This window comes from Mustela erminea, chromosome 6, assembly GCF_009829155.1.
Source record: "Mustela erminea isolate mMusErm1 chromosome 6, mMusErm1.Pri, whole genome shotgun sequence".
Taxonomy (NCBI): Eukaryota; Metazoa; Chordata; class Mammalia; order Carnivora; family Mustelidae; genus Mustela; species Mustela erminea.
In genome coordinates, this window is record NC_045619.1 from 140,701,887 (window position 1) to 140,721,092 (window position 19,206).

The window sequence follows — 19,206 nt, forward strand, 5'->3', positions numbered from 1 at the left end:
TGATGGGAGGGGCCTACGTATGCTTCGTATGATGTGTCTTCCTGTGTGTGCTTTGTACTTGGCCCCAGGGCTCAGGCGGGGGGCACCCAGCAAGTGACAGTCTCCTAGCCTCAGACTCATCCCTGATGCACACCTTCATCCCATGTACAGGGAGCCCAGCGAGAGGTGTGGCCCCGTGAGGAGACACCCTTGGACGTGAGGGTCCAGTTCCCTCCCACTGCTTCCAAACAGCCGAGCCGGGCTCTTGCGGAGGAAGAAGGGGACTTCATCCAGCTGGATTAGGTTCTCGTGACGCCTGCCGGGCTGCCCCCTTTCCCAGGCCTGAGTTCAACTCTCAGACACGCTGCATTGGTCCCTGGGGAGCAGCGGTCCCCGATGCGGCCGTGCAGTGGACCGGGCACTCACCTGCTGAGGCAGGAGGCCAGGTGGGGAGGAGGAAGGAGTCGTTTCCACTTGGATTCATGCTCTGAGAAGAGAACACACCCATCAGAGACGAAGCAGGGTCCAAAATGGCAGGCTGAGGGTGGGGAGGTACTCACCAGAGCTGCGGCTGCCTCCCCAGTTACTGGGTGGCCTTGGACACAGGCCTGACCCTCCTGAGACTCCTTCTGTCTCCATGGGGAGAGGGAGTGACAATCATTCTCCCCTTCCAGTCCCATGAGGACACTCGCTAGATGCTCTCTCGAAATACGAGTCTCTGCTCGTTGCAGAACGGCGTTGTTGGGGCCGATGTCCGAGAGCCGACTAATGTCTGGGCCTCGGACTGTTTGATGTGACTAAAACCTGCAGGCAGACGAGTCTAGTTTATCAGTCCCATCGAGAAAGACGTAATAACAAAATTGAGACTGAGGTCCTCCTCTTCCCGAGTGTTGGTTCACATCAAACACAAACCAGTTTGTTCCCGGAGATGAGTTTTACCCTAGCATAATAATGCCTTCCGTTGATCAAAGCAGCTTTCATCTTTGATCTCGAGTGCCCTGATCATAGATGGTGGGCACACTGTCCTATTTTATAGATGAAGATACTAAGACCCAAGTTAAGTTTCCAAATCTATGATGGAGCTAGAACCAAGAGCTTTCGTCTCCTGATAGCATCTGGAAAGTTCTTCCTTGTTTACGATGCATCCTCTGACACCAAGGGAAACTAACAAAATGTTAAGCATCTTGGACTTTTAATCACAGTCTTCCTAATAAGGTAAGAAGACGATGTAAAATACAGATTTATATCTTCAAATATCCTTAAGAGCAGGTCCTCTCTGTCAGGAGCCCTACCCATCCCAGGTCACGTGCGAGGCAGGAGCGTCCCAGGGAGACCACGTTCTCCACCCGACACCGCTGGCGGTTTCACTGAGACCCGGATTGCTCAACGTTTACTGAGGTCTCCGTGCCGTTCCCGCACAGAGAGGAAACAGCAATCCTCCATCAAGACTTCGTTGCAAAAGAAGTTAGACGGATGGGACATTGCCCTGTGTGTCTCTCTCTCCATCTGGGTCCCCTGGCTCGGGAGTGGGCTGGGGAGGCCGATGTGCCCCGCCGAGGGAGGTGTTCGTCTGGCTGTCCTCTAGGGAAGGACAGACTCCATCTGTCTGAGGGGCTGAGGCAGAGAGAGCTGAAATTTATACAGCTCCTCGGGAGAGTGAAGGACCCCATTCCATAGATAGAGGCACAGGTGGTTGGAAGTCCTGGGGATGTGGAGGGACCAAGAAGAGATGTGCTTGAGAAAGACACCCCAGGGATTCCAGTGCCAACGTCCCCTCAGAGCCTCGGGTCTCACTTGCTAAGGACTTGGGAATAGTCCCTGCGGGTTGAGCTCTTGGTCTACACTCTGCTTCTCAGAGCAGTGGGCAGAGATGGCTTCCTTCCAGAGATCGCAGAAGACTGGGGGCCACATGCTCCCTGGCACCCCCACAGCTCTCAGGCAGGACTCCGCACTCCTCCCCCGTGTCCTCACGAAAAGCTTGACCCTAGTGATGGAGCAGCCCAGAGGAATCACGGAGCCGAGGAGAGGTATTCTGGGGGGACAAGAAGCCCCTTCCTCCGAAATCACACATGGAACCTTGGTGTCGTAAACAGCACCACCGGGCGCCAGGTTCTGCGTGCGCCCAGGCCCCTCGCTTGCTCAGAGATGCCAGCAGCAGCGGGCCACATCTTCCATCTATAGATCTGGACGCCACCCTGGGCTGGAAATTTTAAGGATGCCCCTGGGTCCACCCTGGTAGAATTCCAAGCAATTCTCCTATATCCGCCTCTACTGGCCTGCCCTGTGGGATGAGAGCCTGACAGCAGCCCCAGAGGAGCACAGAAAGGAAGGCCAGATGGTCCCCCTCTCCTCCAGGACCTGCTGTGGCCACCAAGGGAGGCTCTCTTTCCCTTCCCAGCCATGGTCTCTGTGAGAAGCTTCCAAGGGGGCACCTCAGCTCTCAGGGCACAGGGAGGCTGGCAGGCCTCCGATGGCCCCCACGAAAGGTTGCTCCAGCATCTCCAGGGCGGGTCCTGCCACTCCAGTTCCTGCATTTCTGGTCTGTCACTGGTCTGGCCCTCCCTGGGAGGAGGATTTTGCCCAAGGACATGGGGAGGGTGGAGAGCCTTACCCCTCCCTCGCTCCAACTGCAGAAAAGGAGGGGGCTCCCAACCCATGGCAAGGCTGCCACGGGAGCTCTGCCCTCACACAGACTGGCCTGCCTGTCCCGGTCCCTGGTCCCCAGCTCGGACGTGAGCCCTTTGAGCCGGTCGGCAGCCAGGTCGGCAGCTCCGTGACAGGTGTGACGACATGGCCGAGGAGTTGTCTGCGGAGCAGGTGGCTGAATTCAAGGCGGCTTTCTCCAGATTTGACAAGAATGGGGACGGCACCATCGACACCCGGGAGCTGGGTGCCGTGATGCAGGCGCTGGGCAAGAATCTGTCAGAAGCGGAGCTGAAGGAGCTCATCGCCCGCGTGGACACGGATGGCGACGGCGTCATCAGCTTCCAGGAGTTCCTGGCAGAGATGGCCAAGAGGATGAAATCCTGGGGCGGCGAGCAGGACATACGGGAGGTCTTCCGTGCCTTCGACCTGGACGGCGACGGCCGCATCAGTGTGGACGAGCTCAAGCAGGCCATGGCCAAGCTGGGCCAGACGCTTTCCCAGGAGGAGCTGGACGGCATGATCCAGGCGGCGGACACGAACAAGGACGGGCAGGTGGACTACGGGGAGTTCCTGCGCATCCTCTCCCAGAAGTGAGGCCCCGCCCCGGCCCGTCTCCTGCTCCTCCTGCCTTCTCGGGGCCTCCGCTTCCGCGGCGGGGACGTCCGGGGGCGGTCTGGGCGGTGGGGGAGGGGCGGATTACCCACTCTCTCTCGGGCCTGGGGTCTGCGCTTTGTGCCCGGCGAGACCTTAGAGCGGCTCCTGTAGAGAAGCGGGGATCCCCCGCCGCACTGGGCTGTCGTGAGGAAACCCGAGGCAATGGAGGTTAAAATAAAAGGAGTGTGAGCTCCGAGGGCGGTGTGTGCTGGTGCTTGAGTGCCTGGTGGGAAGGTGGAAAATCGAAGCCTCCGGACGGTGGTATTTGGGTTTCTTCTGTGCCTCTGACCCCTTTCCTGGGCCACCGGGGGGAACCAGCCTGGCCCGGCCCCACAGTCCTCCCCCAGCGTCTCCCAGAGGCCCGGAGAGGACAACCGGTGCAGGAAGGCTGCGTCGGGCTGGGAGGGGGCCCGAGAGGCACGTTTCTTTGCCTTAAGGTTCTGCTTGAGCTCCCGGGTCCGGACGGGAGGCTGGAGCTGGAGCCTGGGACGGGGACACTGTGCACGCCACAGACGATAAAGTTAGCATCCTTTGCACATCGCCATCCTCTGCGGCCCCAACCGCGCTCGAACGGGGTTTGTGGCCCTGCAGTGCGGCTGCCCAGGATCAGGCCCCTTGGAGGCGGCTGGTCACAGTTCGCGAGGCTCCCTTCCTCGTCCTGGTTCTCAGGGGGGGCTCAACCCAAGGGCGATCTGCCCAGGAGGAAACCGAGGCCCCGGGTGGCACTGGGTTGAGGTCCTGGGGTTGCAGGGGAGGCAGACGAGCCCTAGGCCTCAGGATTCGGAAAGCACACAGGGTTTCCCAGCATCATCTGCAAACGGCTGTGCGGCCCCAGGGCCGCGCGGCCCCAGCGGGCTTTGCTTCCTCCTTCATGATATGAGCTTTTCCTTTACTTTCGGCGATGACTGACTGTGCCAAGTCAGTGGTTCTCAGCCCAGGGTGGGGAGACAGAGCCAGCTTCCCTGGGGGAGGCGGGGGTATTGCAAAATACCCGCTCCCGCCCTTCCCGCCTGCCCCTCATTCCAGCGAGGGCGGGGGCGAGTGGCAGAGCCTGCCCAGCGCACCCCAGTGAGGCAGGACAGGGACAGATCCGGGGGCGGTGAGGGGGGGCTGCGGCTCGGATGACATCTTTCCGTTTTCTTTCTCCCATTGGGCATCCTCGTGGGTCATTTCAGTCTCCTGTGACCCTCACACGCTTCTGTCTCTTTCCCAGCCCTGTCCTCAGATCAAGTCCCCAGGTACGGCCAGACCCCCCCATCATGAAGCCCAGCAGGTGTCAGACACAGGACAGCCCTGTGTCCAAACAAGGTTGAGCACTGGGAGAGCTGGTGGGCTGGGGAGGCTCTGAGGCAGGAAACCTCAGCTCCCCTAAGGTTCTAAGGGAGGCAGGGGACGGACCGGGGAGCAACATGACAGAGGTGTGGGATCTGGGGGAGGCTCGGACGTGACAATAAGAAGGGGCAAAGGCAGCCACCAGGCCTGCTGTGGTGAGGAAAGGAGTGGCAGAAATACTCCTGGGTCCAGGACGGGGGTGGTTCCCTACAGAAAGTCCCTGTCCCTGACGGACATAGGTCACAGAGGTCTGAGTTTCTAAATCAGTGAGTCCTAAATGCCAAGCTGGCCCAAGGTGAAGGTTTCCAGGCTCTGGGTGGAAACAGCTAAAATTAAAGATGTTTCCAACTAGCCTAAATGTATGCCATGTTTAAAATTCTGAGAATGTGCTCATTCTGTATTTTCATTCTGTATTTTTTAAATGTGTTTTCTTCCATGAAGCCACTATGATGGCTGGTGATGGTTCTGTGAGGTTTTTTTTTTTTTTTTTTTTTCATGTTCTTACTCTGAAAAATGAAGAGTCCTTATAAAGTGCCCCAGTGAATGTGGGTATTTCCCTGTCCCCCGGCCCCAAATGTCTGAGAACTGCTGCTGGAGGGGGTGGAGTGTAAAATCGATTTTCTTTCTTTAAAAAAAACGATACCCGCCCGCCCCCCCAAACATGTGGCTCATGCACAGGAAGAGAAAACTCCCACCGTCAACAGCGGCGCGTGTTCAGGACTGCTGTTTGCTCGGGACAGGGAGGCGAGGGTCCCGGGGGCCGTCCCCCACGCCTTCCCAGCTCGCTGCCCGCTTCGGGGCGGCTGGCTCGTCTGTTCTCTGTTTTCAGACGTCTACAAAGAGCCCAGCTCAGCATTATGCCGGTGGCTAGAAAGACTGGAGCTGGTGGAGGGTGGGAGAGAAGTGAGGCCCTTGGCAGCCCCCGGGGGCTAGGAGGTGGGGCGCCTGAGGTCGCTCCCTCACGAGCTGTTCCTGGGACCAGGGTGTGGGGCTAGAAGGCAGGAACAGAGCAGCAGGAGCGTCTCTCTGTCTGTTGCTTCCGAGGACGAACGGGGAATCTGAGGGTCTGGGGAAGGAAGTGACTCACTTCAGGTCTCCCCTGAGGGACAGATGTGTGTGGACCTCCAGGATTCAGAGGCGGCCCCTTCCCCCTCTCCCCCCAGAGCTTCTTCCGTCCTGGACCCTGGCAGCCCCGCCCCAAGGAGGAAGGACTCCTCGGGCATGGGGGGTCTGCTGGAGAGGCCTGGTCGGGACCCACAGGAGCATCTTCTGGAAGGCCACGAGGCTGACAACCTTCTGGCTACACCTGGCCTCCAGGCAATGCGCAGAAACAGCCTCAGCAGCGACTTCCCATCTCCTGGAGGACCTTGGAGGGTAGAGTCCAAGTTTGGGAAGCCGCCGGCCCCAATCTAGCGCGCTGGGGAGGACGGGAAGGAGCTCGAGAGGCGTCCCCAGAGCCAACGCAGCCTGGGGTGACTTCAGGGAGAGTCAGTTCTCTGGACGTCCGTTCGCCAAGACTGGTTCTGCCCCTGGTATTTCCCAATTAAAAAAAAAAAAAAAACTTGTTTGTAAAAACACTTTATGAGGATTACAGGGATTCATATTGGATGCAATGGTTCAACACTCTGGAGTATTTCTGTGGCGTTTTTCTTGCCCGGTTGAGGGTTTGAGCTTCCTGGAGTTGTTTGGTTTGGTCCATCACCAGGTTCACCTGAACGTCGCCCCAGCACCGGACAAAGATGGACGTTCTCTGTGTCCTGTTCTCATTTGCTCCTGTGTTCGTTTTCGTCCGTTGGGCCCATGACTCGGGGGGACGAGAAAAGCGTCTCTTCAAGACGGAGTAGCCGTGCGGGCCTCCGGCGGCAGGAGTCTACGGGCCGTGGACAGGCAGGTCTGTCTGCTCACAGGTTTTCAGCAGAGGCCGCTGCCTTGGTTCACAGACACGGGCCCGGTCAGACAGACGCTTCGGTGTTCGGTTCTGGGCGGTATTCGGTAAAGGCTCGGCCTCTGAAATAGTGACCAGCCACGGACTGGAGCGGAACCCAACTGAGAAGTCTAGTGGGGGAAGCGTTCGGGGAAAGCAAAACTAGTCTGAGCTGAAGCCAAATCCTCCCCAGACCCTTCAAGACATTCACCAGGACGTGAGTTTTAGAAGAATTACTCTACTCCTGGTCAAAACGGCGATTTCAAATTCCACATACTGAATAATACATTTTCTCACTGAATCGTCCCCGCATTTTTGAAAATCCCAATTTACATCCATTCCCGACAGGCCTTTCTTTTCAGGTCCGTAGCAGATGCCTGCTCCTCCAGGAAGCCTTCCAGAACAGGCCTGGCCGGTGGCGAGTCCTACACAGACCCGCCAGAGTGAAGGCTTGACTCTCCCCCTCATCGAGGTGCATCTTGTGTTATAGTTTCTTGTGAATAAGGCCCAGTCTTCTTTCTCAGATCCTCAAATAATAATGCAAACTAGTCCACACTCACACTGGGACCTGCCTTTGAGCCCAGGTTGTGGGGACCCCAGGAGTATGGCTGGTCAGTCGCGAACCCTCCCCGCGCCTGCCCTGGGTGCCGCGTGCCCTGGCGGGCTCCTTCCCCCATGAGGCCTCACCTCTACCTCCGCTGGCTTGGATGGGGCCTCTGCATTGTCTGCTCAACAGCTCGAGAAAGACCCGGAGTGACTGAGCAAGAGGCACCTCCCTGCTGTCAGTCCCCCACGTCCAGGATATACATTTCTGGAAGTCCTGCATCGGCCAGGGGGCTCTGGGGACGCGTAGAGGAGGGATGTAAGAGGACGTTTGCTACAGGAATTGGCTCATGTGATTATGGTGGCCGAGCGGTCCCCTGAGCCACCGTGTCGCTCAGCCTGAGTCTGGAAGCCCAAGATCCAGGCGGGCCCCTGTCCTGGCTCAAGAACGGGAGTGACCTCACCCTTCCTCCGCCATTCTGAGCTCGGTGGGCCCTGGATGGACGGCTGGTGCCCCTACCCTGGGGAAGGCCACCTCCCCCCCATCCCATACACCCAGCCCTCTGGGGGTCCTGTGGTCCAGCCGAGCTGACAGCAAGAATGAACCATCATAAGCTCACTCGTTCCTGGTGTGGAAACAGGGAGCGTCCGGGTGGCGAAGGTCACAGGACACCAGAGGTGAGACGTCAGGCCATTGCACCAGCGCTCTTCACAGGGCACCGTCCCCTCTGCCCCCCGGATACAGGGCCTGCAGGGCCCAGAGTCGCAGGAAAGCATCTAGATAGGACACCTTGTCCCATTTGCTCATAAACTAGTCCAGGTTTTGAGTTTTAGGTCCACAGTGTGGCTGCCAAGCCCCTCTCGTGCTGAACTGCTCAGTTACCCTCCAGAGGGAGCACAGCCTCTCCCAGCCACCGCCCACCCCACAGGAGCACCCCTGCTCCCCCCCCCCCCGCCCTTGCTCCTGGTTTTCCTCCATCTGGGAAAGCACCCAGACTCCCCGTTCTGCAAGCTCCTTCTTGCTGATCTACACTTGTTTACCATCCTCGGGCTCTTGTCTCCCACTGCAGACGGCCTCACGCCCAAGGCACCGGCCCCCGCCGCGCGCCTCTCACCTCCCCCGGTCCAGCCTGTGCCTGCCGTCTTCTGCTTCTGTTTGTTTGTTTTAAAAAAAAATTTAATTAATTTACTTGACACACAGAGAGAGTGAGCACAGGAAGGGAGAGCGGCAGACAGAGGGAGAAGCAGGCTCCCTGCTAGCAAGGAGCCTGAAATCAGGAGCCGAGCTGAAGGCAGACACTTCACCGACGGAGCCCCCCAGGCACCCCTGCACCTGCCTTTGGCTGAAGGCCAGCGACGCCTCCCTCCGCCAAACAATGATGCACCCGAGAGCTGCTGAAAAAGGCCATGCGTGATCCCCCGATATTCTGACCCCCAGAAGGTCTGGAGCACCCCAGGGTTCTGACCCTCAGTTGGCCTGGGGAGACGGATGATCTGACCCTCCAGCGGGGCCAGGGGCCCGGGTTTGAGCATCTGTTTTACGTTCCCAAGTGCTTGCGTGGCCAAGGTGGAGAAGCCAAGAGTAAGCAGTGCTGCTCCAGCCGGTCCCCGGAATCCATGACTCCACCAGGGGCCCACCCCCACAACTCGTCCCTCGCCCCACTGGGCAGATGGGCACGGCCTGTGGGGAGGAATCCGGGGGAGGAGGCACTCGTCCCTACAGGTCTCCACGGTGGGAGGCTGCTGGTTGCACAAGTCGAGTCTGAGTCACTCTGTTTGGGAACAGATGGCGCTGTATTTGGGGACTTGCCAGCCCCGATACCCACCCTGCCACCCCGAGACGCTGGTGCCGGCAGCTTCCCCAGTCTCCTGGAGGAGCCGTGCTTCCCTGCACCAGAGCATGTGGTCGTGACAGCGGTGGTGACATCTGTCCATCCATTCACTCGTTCCGCAGCGTCCTCCTGGACCACCCACCTTCTTACGTACGGGTCTGTGAGGACACAGAAGGAATGTCACACCGGCCTCTGCCCTCTAAGGGAGAGGAGATGTGGGCATGAACCACCACATGCGAGGACAGCGGGTGGCAGGTGTCTCATCGATGGATTCCAGGGTCCTGGGTGTGCCGGGTGAAGGGTGGCCCCGGGCTGGGTGCTGGGGGTGGGGAGCTCTCAGCAGGTGGGAGAATGTTCTTGGCAGAGGAACCTTGAGAGTAGAAGGATAGTGGGGGGGACATGCCATGCCTTTTGGGGGCGTCCCAAAGCCCGGGAGCCAGGGGAGAGCCTGGAGCCCCATGACGGACGGCCCGTGACGGACGGAGTGTGGAAATCCTTTCAAGTACCAGTGGAGGCCTTTCCCAGCTCCATGACCTGGGACAAGTCCGTTACACCCTCTGCCTCAGTTTCCTTGTAAAATGGGGAGGAAATAATGTCTCTGTCGATGTTGCTGTGAGGCCCAAGTGAGCCGTACGGAGAGAGAGCTAGCAGCAGGGGCAGGAGTAGCTTGCTTTAGAGACGCAGCGTAATCTGTGCATTGTTAGTGCGTTGGTTTTTTTCCCAGAAGATCGACTGGAGGCTTGCTGAAGGTTTTTAATCAGAGGAGGTGTGTGGGCACAGCGGTGCTCCTGGAAGGTTATTTCTCAGCGGTGTGCAGGATGAACCAGAGCGGGGACCTGGGTCCTCGAGGAGGCTGATGTGACGCACTGAGCCTGAGCTGATAAGGGAAGGGGGCAGGCAGCCGGGCTGGGGGAGCCCCTGCGGCTGGTGAATCCCAGAGCGAGGGCAGAGCTCTGGGTGGGGCCAACTCTGTGTCCCCCTGAGCCTGGGGCAGGTGGGGAGGGGCTCAGCCACACCAGGGCAGGACCATGCCTGCGCCGCGAGGCTCGGGAGCTACCCCTGCTCCTGCTGCTGTCAGAGGACCGGCTACCCTTGGACCGGTGAGGCCTCTTGCTGTGCCAAATGGCAAAAACACATTCAGTTCTCAGAATCCTGAAGCCACAGGGAGAGCCTCAGGCTCTGGTCGGAACAGGACAGAGTGCACCGCTCTTCAAACTCCCCGGGGGGCCTGCCCAGCCTCCAGAAACAGAGGGAAGAAAAGCTCGGGACCCCCTCTGGCCAGGACTGTGGGGGCCAAAACATAGAAGTGTCCCTAAGCCTTTCTGTCCACCCACCTCCCTCCAGGAAAGGGCCTGACCCCGACCCCGACACACTCAGTTTTGGGGAAGGGGACTTCTGGGCTACTTCAGGCACCTGCTCCAGGAAAGGGGGGGAGGGGAAGAGGAGGGGGGAGGGGAGGGGGAAGGGATGGGGGAGGGGAGGGGGGTAGAAGGAGGTGTGCACAGGGATCTGGGGCACTCCCAGGGCACTCTTGTGGGGGCGGGCGTGGAAGAGGCTCCGCGGTTCCTCCTCTCTCTCCCTCCTCTTGGCTCTCCTTTCAACAAACCTGTGTAAGGCACGATTGTTCCAGGCACAGCGGTAGGTGTTGCTGACCAAGAAAGTGCCCATCTTGACAGCAGTCTCCATCAGGGACAGGGACACAGGCAGGAGTGCCCGCTGGGGGACCTGTCACCCCCAGGGTCTTGGGACTGACCCTGCCGCAGGGAGAGAGGCTGCCAGACAGGACATCTCCACTGGGCCTTGCTGCTGGCCCCTGGGGGGCCCCGCAGACCACCGGCTGGTGGGCACTCAGGGCTCAGGGCAGAGTTCTGGGCTGGCTGGGGCCGGCTGCTGGACTCCCCTCTTCGGGCACCTTGTCTGCTTGTCTTTCTGCTTGGAGACAGATCTGAGCCTTTGAGAGAGGCACTCGGTTGCCCAGATGGCTTGCCTGAGGGGAGAGGGACGGGCTGCCTGAGCAGCCATGTAATTCTCTCTTCTCCCTGTCATTGGAATTCTGGAATTTTCTCTCTAAGGATGAACCTCCTTCCCAGCGCCATCACCTTGGGCGGGGCCGCCCTCTGTTGCTGGCCCTGAGAAAGAAGCCCGGGGGGCATCCGGGGGATGGGGCAGAGACGGCGGGCATGGGGGGGCATCAGGGACGGGCTGCGAAGAAAGTGTCTGCTGCTGTCTAGAGACCTGGCTTCAGCTGCTCTTCTCATCACTGGGGTCTCGGCATAAATGTCAGCCCCTCGGAGAGGCCACCTGGCCGCCCGTCAAGCTGAAGGGCGCCCTGATCCTGCGCCCATCCCCCACCCTCAGCCAGAGCACGAGCTTCACGGCAGCTGGACTCTGTCTGTCTGCTCGTTGCTGGTCTCCCAGCGCTGGACTCAATTCTGTAGGAAGGAGGAGCCTGCCGATGGCCCTCCTTTCCAGCTCCGGGCACCGCCTTCTAAAGGAAGGGGTGGAGACAGGCTGGGACCTGTTCAGAGAATGATCTAGAAGATCCCGGGGGGGGGGGTGTCTGAGGGGGCTGTTGGACCTGAGCAGGGGCTGCTGAATCCCTGAGGAGCATCTTCCCACCCCAGGGACTCAGACCTGCCCCAAGGGGCCGCAGGGCTAAAATCAGGGCTGGGAGTGGGGCTTGGGGCGTGTGCGGAGGGGGTTTGACTCAGCAGGACGGTGCTCCCCAGGGGGCTCCCCAGGCTCTGTGGCTGCTCTGGAGGAGGGGAGGAGATTTGTTCATCTTCCCGCAGGCTTGGCTGTGGGGACACCGGATACTCCTCCCTTTTCTGCTGTTCCGTGGTTCCCTAACTGCCCAAGACGGGTCTCAAGGTCCTCGTTTTACTGGAGGTGACGAGATGCACCGCAGATCGGTGCCCTTCTCCGCCCGGCCTCCAGAAACTTAACAACTGGCCTTTCCCTGCACCAGAGGGCGGAGGCCGTGTGAAACGGGGCAGAGACTGTGGTGAGCCCTGGGGTCCCGGGCCGCTCACTTAGCGGTGATTTGCCTCCGCCGTCCTCAGGGATCACATGCGGGGGGTCAAAGCTGTCAACCTCACAGAGGAGCAGAGAAGGGGGCGCATGGGCTCCTGGGGGCGCCTTCAGTGCAGAGGGTGGCCCCAGTTCTGCGGCTGCATGGGCTCCCCACACCCCGGATCCCCCCCACCTGGGAAAACAAAAGAAGCGCTGGCCAGCAATTACGGTTTGTGTGCTAAAAACACAGCTTAGGAATGAGGGCTCCTGGGTAGACAAAGGTTTGGCTGGAGGGTGCACAGGGCTCCCCGGGGCCCCGGGGGCAGCCGGCAGGGAGGACCTGGGAGAAGGGTGGGGACGTGGGTCCCCAGAGGGGCCCGTCTGGAACCCAGCTCCCCCTGCTGCTTTCCCGCCAGACACAGTGAGCCTGGGGTAGGGCTCCCCGGTCTCGAGAAGGACTGGGGCCGCGGCCGGCCGGCCGCTCAAGCCTGCGGTCCACAGGGCTGCGCCCCGCTCTCCCCATGCAGTCTTCCCAGACCGGGCTGGGGCAGGGAGGGACAGGAGCGCCTGGCTGGTCCTTGGCAGCAGAGGAGGCAGGACAGTGTGTGTCACCGGCCGCCAGGACAGTGTGTGCCACCCGCCACCAGGACAGGGCGCCTGGGAGACACGTGTGCGTGCTGGGTGGGGCGGGGTGGGAGCCTCAAGGCAGAGGAGGCCGGCCTGTAGCAGACCAGACTTTCCTTCACCTCCCCGTGCGCTGTCCCTTTTCCAAGGCCACGTGCTCAGGCCACCTTCCCTGGTGGCCCTAGAGAGCTCAGCTTTTGAGTTCTAGAAGAAACAGGCAGTACATCCTGCGAGCTTTGCCGACAACCATGTGTGGGGTGGGCAGGGCGGGGAAGGGAGTGCCGTTGACCTTGGCACTGACCTTGCGTTAGATCTTGGGCACAGTCTCTTGGCCCTGGTTTTTCTGTTTGAAAATCAGGGGGTAGCGCGATGCCTCTTTCTCTGCAGAGCTGCTGCGGTTGTCAGCGCGGAGATCACTTTGGACCTGCTGACACCCCGTGCAGGGGCAGCTTCACGAGGCAGGGCACTCGTGTGGCTTCCCTCAGGCCCGGGGGGTCCCTGCAGGGGCTGCTCTGAGCCCCTGGGCTTAGGACCCAGGCTGGCCATGGTGATTTACTTCTGCAGCTTTGGGCGGAGCCTGAGCGCCCCGGGGCTGCTCCGCTGCCTTCTCTGGGTTCTCCATGAGGCAGAAGGGGATTTCCTGGCAGGAACCACCGTGGTGTCCCCCGGGGCCAGTGGGGAGAAATGGTGGAAACGGAGCCTGTTGTCTCTCCCCAAACAGTGCTGGCCCCTTGTTCTGTGCACTGGCAAAAGAGGGGGAAGAAAGTTTTCAGGCCAGAGGATTGTGCTTGTGTGTATGTTGTGATGATCACAGGGAGTTACAACAAACCTCTGGGAAGGAAACTGGGGGGCAGAGGGGGAAGGAAGAAACAGAAAAATAAATAATTCAAATGGTCGTTCTGAAAGCACCCCTGAAGGCACTGATGGCTGAAGTTTGGGCCCTGACCGCTCCTGGGCCCTGAGCTGAAGTTAGGACACAGAATGACCCAACAAAGGTGAGAACAGACCTCCCTTTGGTATCTAGGCAAGAATTGTTAATACGGTTTTGTTTTCAGAACACTGATTGTTACTGTTTCCTCCCATTTGTAGCAAGGAAAGCTGGTTTTCTACTTAATAATCGGACATAATGGGGTCTTTTAGAATAAATACAGAACCAGGAGGTGGAAACACATCCAGCAGAGAAGCATGCAAAAGACACGGAGTCGTGATGGTGGCTCTCTGGGCAGCGACCCTTTGGAAACACAGGGGGGACCAAGCACCGCCCCCCACCCAGAACCTGGAGGACAGGACCCAGGGCACCGAGGGGTGGGTCTGACTGTGGTCCCCGAGGATGCGGGCACGAGTGTGGGTGGGTGGGAGCGTGGGGGACACAGAGTAGGAACAGTAGGAACAGGGAAAGGGGGAGAAGATGTCACCTGCAAAGCTGCCCAGCGAGAAGCAGGGGCTCAGGGCTCGAGCTGGAGGCCAAAATGTGGTCACAGCCCGGAGGGGACCCTAAAGACAGAGCTTCCAAATCTTCTGATTCATTTGATCAGAGGTTTTGAAAACTCCCCGGAGGCCTCAGAACTTTTGTTTTTGCTCATCAAGAAAAACCCCGGAGCGGCGTTTGGTCTCATGACCTGTGGCTCTCCTTCTGCCCGGGCCCGGCAGGCAGAGCCGCGGGAAGCCGGGAACACTGGTGTCTGCCCAGTACAGGAGCGCCAGAGAACCCAGGTGCGCTGCAGTGATGTCAGGACAGATGGACGTCTGGCAGGGGCTCCCAGGACAGATGGACCTGTGGCTGACGCGCTCGGGCTCCGGAGCCAGGGCCTTGGGCCAGTCACTTCTGGAAGCTTCAGGCATAAAGAGGAGTGCAGACAGGCACCGGCGGCGTGCTGTGGCCAGGCGCGCCCTGCAGGGCGGCGCTGTCTGCCTCTCGTCCTCCTGCTGGCCTCCAGCATGCCCACGAGCTTGGCGGCCGGCAGCTGGCGGGCCACCCTGGTGCTGAGCAGCCCTTTCTGGTGAGCCTTGAGCAGGGCAAGGACCGCTCTCTCCTGTCACTCCAGGCGATGGCTGTCCTGCCCAGGCTGAGGTTGGGGTGGGAAGGGGCACGGTGGAGTCTGGGAGGTCCCCCGGGTCCTCCCAGGTGAAACATGGGGACAATTGCTGGGAGGTGGACGCCACCTAGCCCGACACTGAGGCGGCCTCTTGGTAAAATGCAAGAACTAGCAGCATGTGGGAGGGACGAGACATGGGGGCCACTTGCAGGGAGGGGACAGCTCCCCCTGGGGCTCAGGATGGCCGGAAGACAGGAGCCTACCCTTGGCCTGCACTTAGCTGAGGGAGGAACATTTCTGAACACAGCAAGCTCTGCTCTGGGGGTGCAAGAGCTGGGGGCCGGGGGGGCAGGGGTGCAGGGCGCGGCCAGCCTGGAAGCCAGTCTGAGGCGTCAAGGTTGCTTGTGTGCAGGATGGGGGCTCCCGACTGCAGTCGTCCCAGGCCTGAAGCTTTCCCTTCCCACGCCGGTGCAGCGAGGTTGCCGGGGAACGTGCCTTAAGGGAGGTTCATGGCAGCAGCTCCCCGCCATTTCCACGGCCCCCATGCACTTGGGCAGGAAAACCATTTAAAAATAAAACCCGTGCCGAGGTCCGCGGAGGCAGGTGGTTACGGTTCGTCCGCATTTATCCCATCAGTTCAGCCCGATCGGCTGCGCTCCTCATCCTGGATAATCTTACAGCAGCGTCCGGCTGCCGCGCGGCCTGCGGCCACCAGGCTCGGTGACAGACCTGTGCCTGCCACTCCGAGCTCGTCCGGGATCGTGACTTCGATTGGCGGCGAATATTTGAAGTCCCCATTTGTTACGTCCGTCCGCGGCATCTTGACACGTCCAGCACGTGTGTCCCCGTTACAGTCCCTTTGGAGCGATGCGCAGCTGCTGAGGGTCACCGTCGGTCTCTCCGAGGGGTCTGCTGCACGTCCGCCATGCTCCCTCAAGCGAATTTCCAGAATACCTAGCCCGAGAGTTTAGGTCAGGCCGTTCCAGCCCCGACCCCTGCAGCCAGCCTCTCCAGCCGTTTCCCCGGGAGGCAGTAGGAGAGAGCAGTTTGCTTACATTATGAAAATAGAGTTAACAGGCCAGAGCAACGGCACTGAGGCATCTGGGGGTGCACATGAATTACAGTGGGGACAAACACACGATGGCAGGCTCCTGGCAGCCACCGCCACATCCACCGGTGCGGCCCTGTCGTCTGAAGCAGAGCACGGGTCTTGGGGCACCCATGTCACGTCCTCTGTGCTAAGCGTCACCCGGCTCCACGTTTCTTGGCCGAAGGAGGCTGCCACGTGGGAGCCCCTGCAGAATCGAGGGTTCTAGGTGTGTGACTCAGTCTCCCCAGCTTGGCGACCACACGCGGTGATGGTCTCTGGGCTTTCCAACCCAAGGCTGGTGTCAGGCAGGCTCAGGACAGCCCAAGATGAGGCCCTTCTACTGCTTTCGGGGAGCTCCGTCTAACTCTAGCAAGCGCATGGGGAGACTAGTGATCTGAGGCGGAAGAGGCACCCAAAGTAGGCCAGACTGGGACTGGCTGGCTGCTCCCTGCACCCTGAACCGGAGTCTGCAGGGCCCTGGATGCGTAGCAAAGCGTGGTCGGGGCGCCAGGCGGGCGCCGTCTGATCCCTCCCGGGCTCCCCTGCCTGCCAGGACCTGCCTCGGGACCCTTTCTCCTGACTTTGTCTGGGACTCTGGCCTTGGGCTTGGTGCGCCAGTGACTCCATGTCAGTCACTGGATTCTCCTCCAGCTGCCAGCCAGGTGTCCTGTCCAGCTCGCCACCACACCGTTGGCTCCCAGAAGGCTCAGAAGCCGGTCTGCGGGCTGGTGGCACTGGGGTTTCCTGCCTGATCAGAGGAGCCTTGTCTCTGCCTTTGGACACAGTTGAGCAAACCTTAAGATGCTGTCAGTCACCAGGAGTAAAGAAAAGGACCAGTTGTGTGTCAAGTGCCTGGAATGGCATTGGCCTCAGGCCTGGGAAATCAGGGCCGCTGCTCTGGGCTCCTTACTTTGGAGGCCACAGGGGCGTCTCTCCACCTTGCCAAGCCCAGGAGGTCAGAACCCTTCTGGGCCACGTGGTCCTGCCAGCCAGAGCCCCACCCCGTCTTTTAGATCATGTTCCTGGTGCAGAGAAACGTAGAGTTCCCTCCCAGATGACCCTGCACCCACATCCGAGGCCTGTCTGCGTCTGGCCTGGGGGCTGGATCGCTGTCATTCGCACCCTTTGGCCCAAGGAGCAGTGGCTTGTGGGGAGAGGGGGTGTGGGTATGGACAGAACCTGGACAGGCGGACTGGGCACGTGCGAGGGCCCTCCCGGCACAGGACGGGGCTGCGCAGGAAGCAAAGGGCCCAGATTGCAGGCTGGAGGCCAGCAGGAGCGGCGGGGTCGTGGTGGGCACCCGAGAAGTGGTCGCTCTCAACATCCTGTTGGTGAACCAGCCTGCTCACGAGTCTGACCAATCTTGTGCTATGGTTCTGCGTCTACAAACCGCTTCCACATGGGAGAGAGAGGTGGGGGAGGGGAGGCAGAGCGGGAGGAGAGAGCTGCTCCTGCACCTGCCGTGTGGGGGGAGTTGTGTGCAGTGTAGCCAGAAGCAGGCCGAGCTGGGGCCAGAGACGCCGGGCCCACCTCTCCAGGTGGCGGCTCTACTTCATAGGGGGTGGGCAAGTCAGTCCCTGGCGGTAAGACCAAGTGTGATTGAGTAAGACCGGGGCAGTCAAGGTCAGCCTATTTGCTCTGTCCGCTGGGATGCACGATTCAGGGAGAGAGGGCAGCAGGCCTCAGGCTCAGACCACAGCCACGTCTGCCCAGTGTTTGTGTGACCTACGCCTCTGTTCTGGGCCCCAGGAGACGAGCCTTGGTTTCTCTTCCTGATACTGCTTATTTGTTCTGTCTGGCTTGGTCCAAACCCCAAGGCTCAGCTGAGTTCCCCCGGGCCAGACTGCCCAGGACTCTCCCCGCTGTAGCCGTAGCCCTGCTGAGCTTTTAGGATTTGAGGGAGTAACCTGTTGCTGTGTAACAAACGATAGGAAAACCTCATGGCTCAAAACCGTCATAAACACAAATTATCTCGTTTTTTTCTGGGAGCAACCTAGCTAGTGGTCCTGAGTCAGCACTTTCCATGAGTCAGGAAGCCAGAGGGTGAGGCTTGAGTCCGTGTTGGAGGGTCTACCACCAGGAGACCCCCCAAAGCTTGGCCAGCGGGTGTGGGCGGTGGGCAGGGGGCTCAGCTCTGCCTCCTGGGGCCTCTGCGCGGGCTGGCTTGAGCGTCCTGATGGCCGGGTGTTTGGCTTCCTCCGGAGCAGGAGACCCTACACGCAGCAAGCAGAAGGGGCTTGGAAGTCACATGCCGTCCCCTCCGTCTGACTCTGCTGGTGGTGCGGACCAGTGGGGCTGTGCCGTGGGAAGGGACCTGGCACGTTATGAATTCTAGGAGGTGGGGCTCTTCAGGGGCCCTCGGGAGGGCGCGCCCAGGCCCGAGATTCTGGCAGTCTCCTTGACTCCTTGACACAGAGCCGAGATCACTTCGGCATTCTGGTGCGTTCAACAATCACGTTCACGCACATTCTCCGTGTCGGGAGAAGTGGTAGTTCCTGGGGACATCAAGACCCAGCCGACTCGCAGACCGGCGGGGAAGGCGATGCTCAGGCTGGACATTGTTGTGTGTCCCAGGGCGGGGATGCTTACCGGAGCGGGCGGTGGGAACGCTTCGGGGGAGTCAGAGAAGGCTGCCTAGCACAGGGAAGGCCCGCCAGGTCCTGAGGGAGGAAGAGGAAGTCTGCAGGCCGAGGGAGGGAGAGAGGAGAGAGGACTAGCGTTCCAGGCGGGCAGACCCTGTGACCAGTGCAGAGCCCAAGCCACCTGGGGCAGGGGCCCCGGGGGGGGGGGGGGGCTCAGCATGGTCCTCTGAGGATGTCGCTTCTCCCATGTGCTCTGATTTTAGAACCTCCCAGAACCAGTGGAAAGTTCCACATCCTTTGAATGTACTGTTAGGCAGGCAGAGGCCCAGGTTGCACTTGTCTGTTATTGCAACAAAGAAGCCTGTTGGAAAGCGCGGGGAGATTAAGCCTGGAGGAGCTGGCTGTGAGTCGGAACAGCAGGAACCACAGAAATAGTTTCCAACCGTGGAAAAGACTGCCTCATGCTCCTTGCCTGGAGGCAAACATGATTTTGGGGTTTCGGGGACTCCTCCCCAGTTGCTCAGATAGGGTGTGCGGGGGTGTGTATCTACACGCCCGTGTGCCATTTCCTTTGTTTTGGAAAAGGGCGCTGCCCCCTGGGGTGAGCACGCGCGCAGGGGTCCGCAGGAGCACACGTGACGACAGGCCTGCCCAGACTCCGAGAGTTTAAAGCCTGTGCTGAGTTTCCACCTACCTCCGCCACCCTCTAAAATGCATGAGACCTTTGATGTTAGGAAAAGTGAGGCTCCAGCTATTTACTTATACGTGTGGTTTGTGAGGTCTGCCCTATGGTCGGCTTCATTGCCATCTGTCTCGGATTACGTATTCCTTTCGGGCAGAGACTTTGGGCTATGCCCCTCCCTCATGTGCTGTCCCTGGAGAGGGAGATGCTCCTGCACGGGAGCATCTGAGACAGGACAGAGAACAGGGGAGGCGGTGGGGGGGGGCTCCA

General features: G+C 60.0%; 1 protein-coding gene and 1 long non-coding RNA gene across 2 annotated transcripts; both read left to right on the forward strand.

The window, feature by feature from the left end:
- The first annotated feature begins 2,612 nt into the window (after positions 1-2,612).
- On the forward strand, positions 2,613-3,475 carry LOC116594445 (calmodulin-like protein 3). Its single transcript, XM_032349848.1, has one exon. It carries the CDS (start codon positions 2,770-2,772, stop codon positions 3,217-3,219), a length of 450 nt encoding a protein of 149 aa, XP_032205739.1. The 5' UTR covers positions 2,613-2,769; the 3' UTR covers positions 3,220-3,475.
- Positions 3,476-5,767: 2,292 nt separating this feature from the next.
- Positions 5,768-18,168, forward strand: LOC116592530. The gene is made up of 3 exons (XR_004286506.1): positions 5,768-6,143; positions 16,750-16,759; positions 18,159-18,168. It is a non-coding gene; the product is annotated as an uncharacterized LOC116592530 (long non-coding RNA).
- The last annotated feature ends 1,038 nt before the right edge of the window (positions 18,169-19,206 follow it).

What these genes read in the sequence shown, in the direction of transcription:
- LOC116594445 (XM_032349848.1), top strand. Translation starts at nt 2,770, where the DNA reads ATGGCCGAGGAGTTGTCTGCGGAGCAGGTGGCTGAATTCAAGGCGGCT.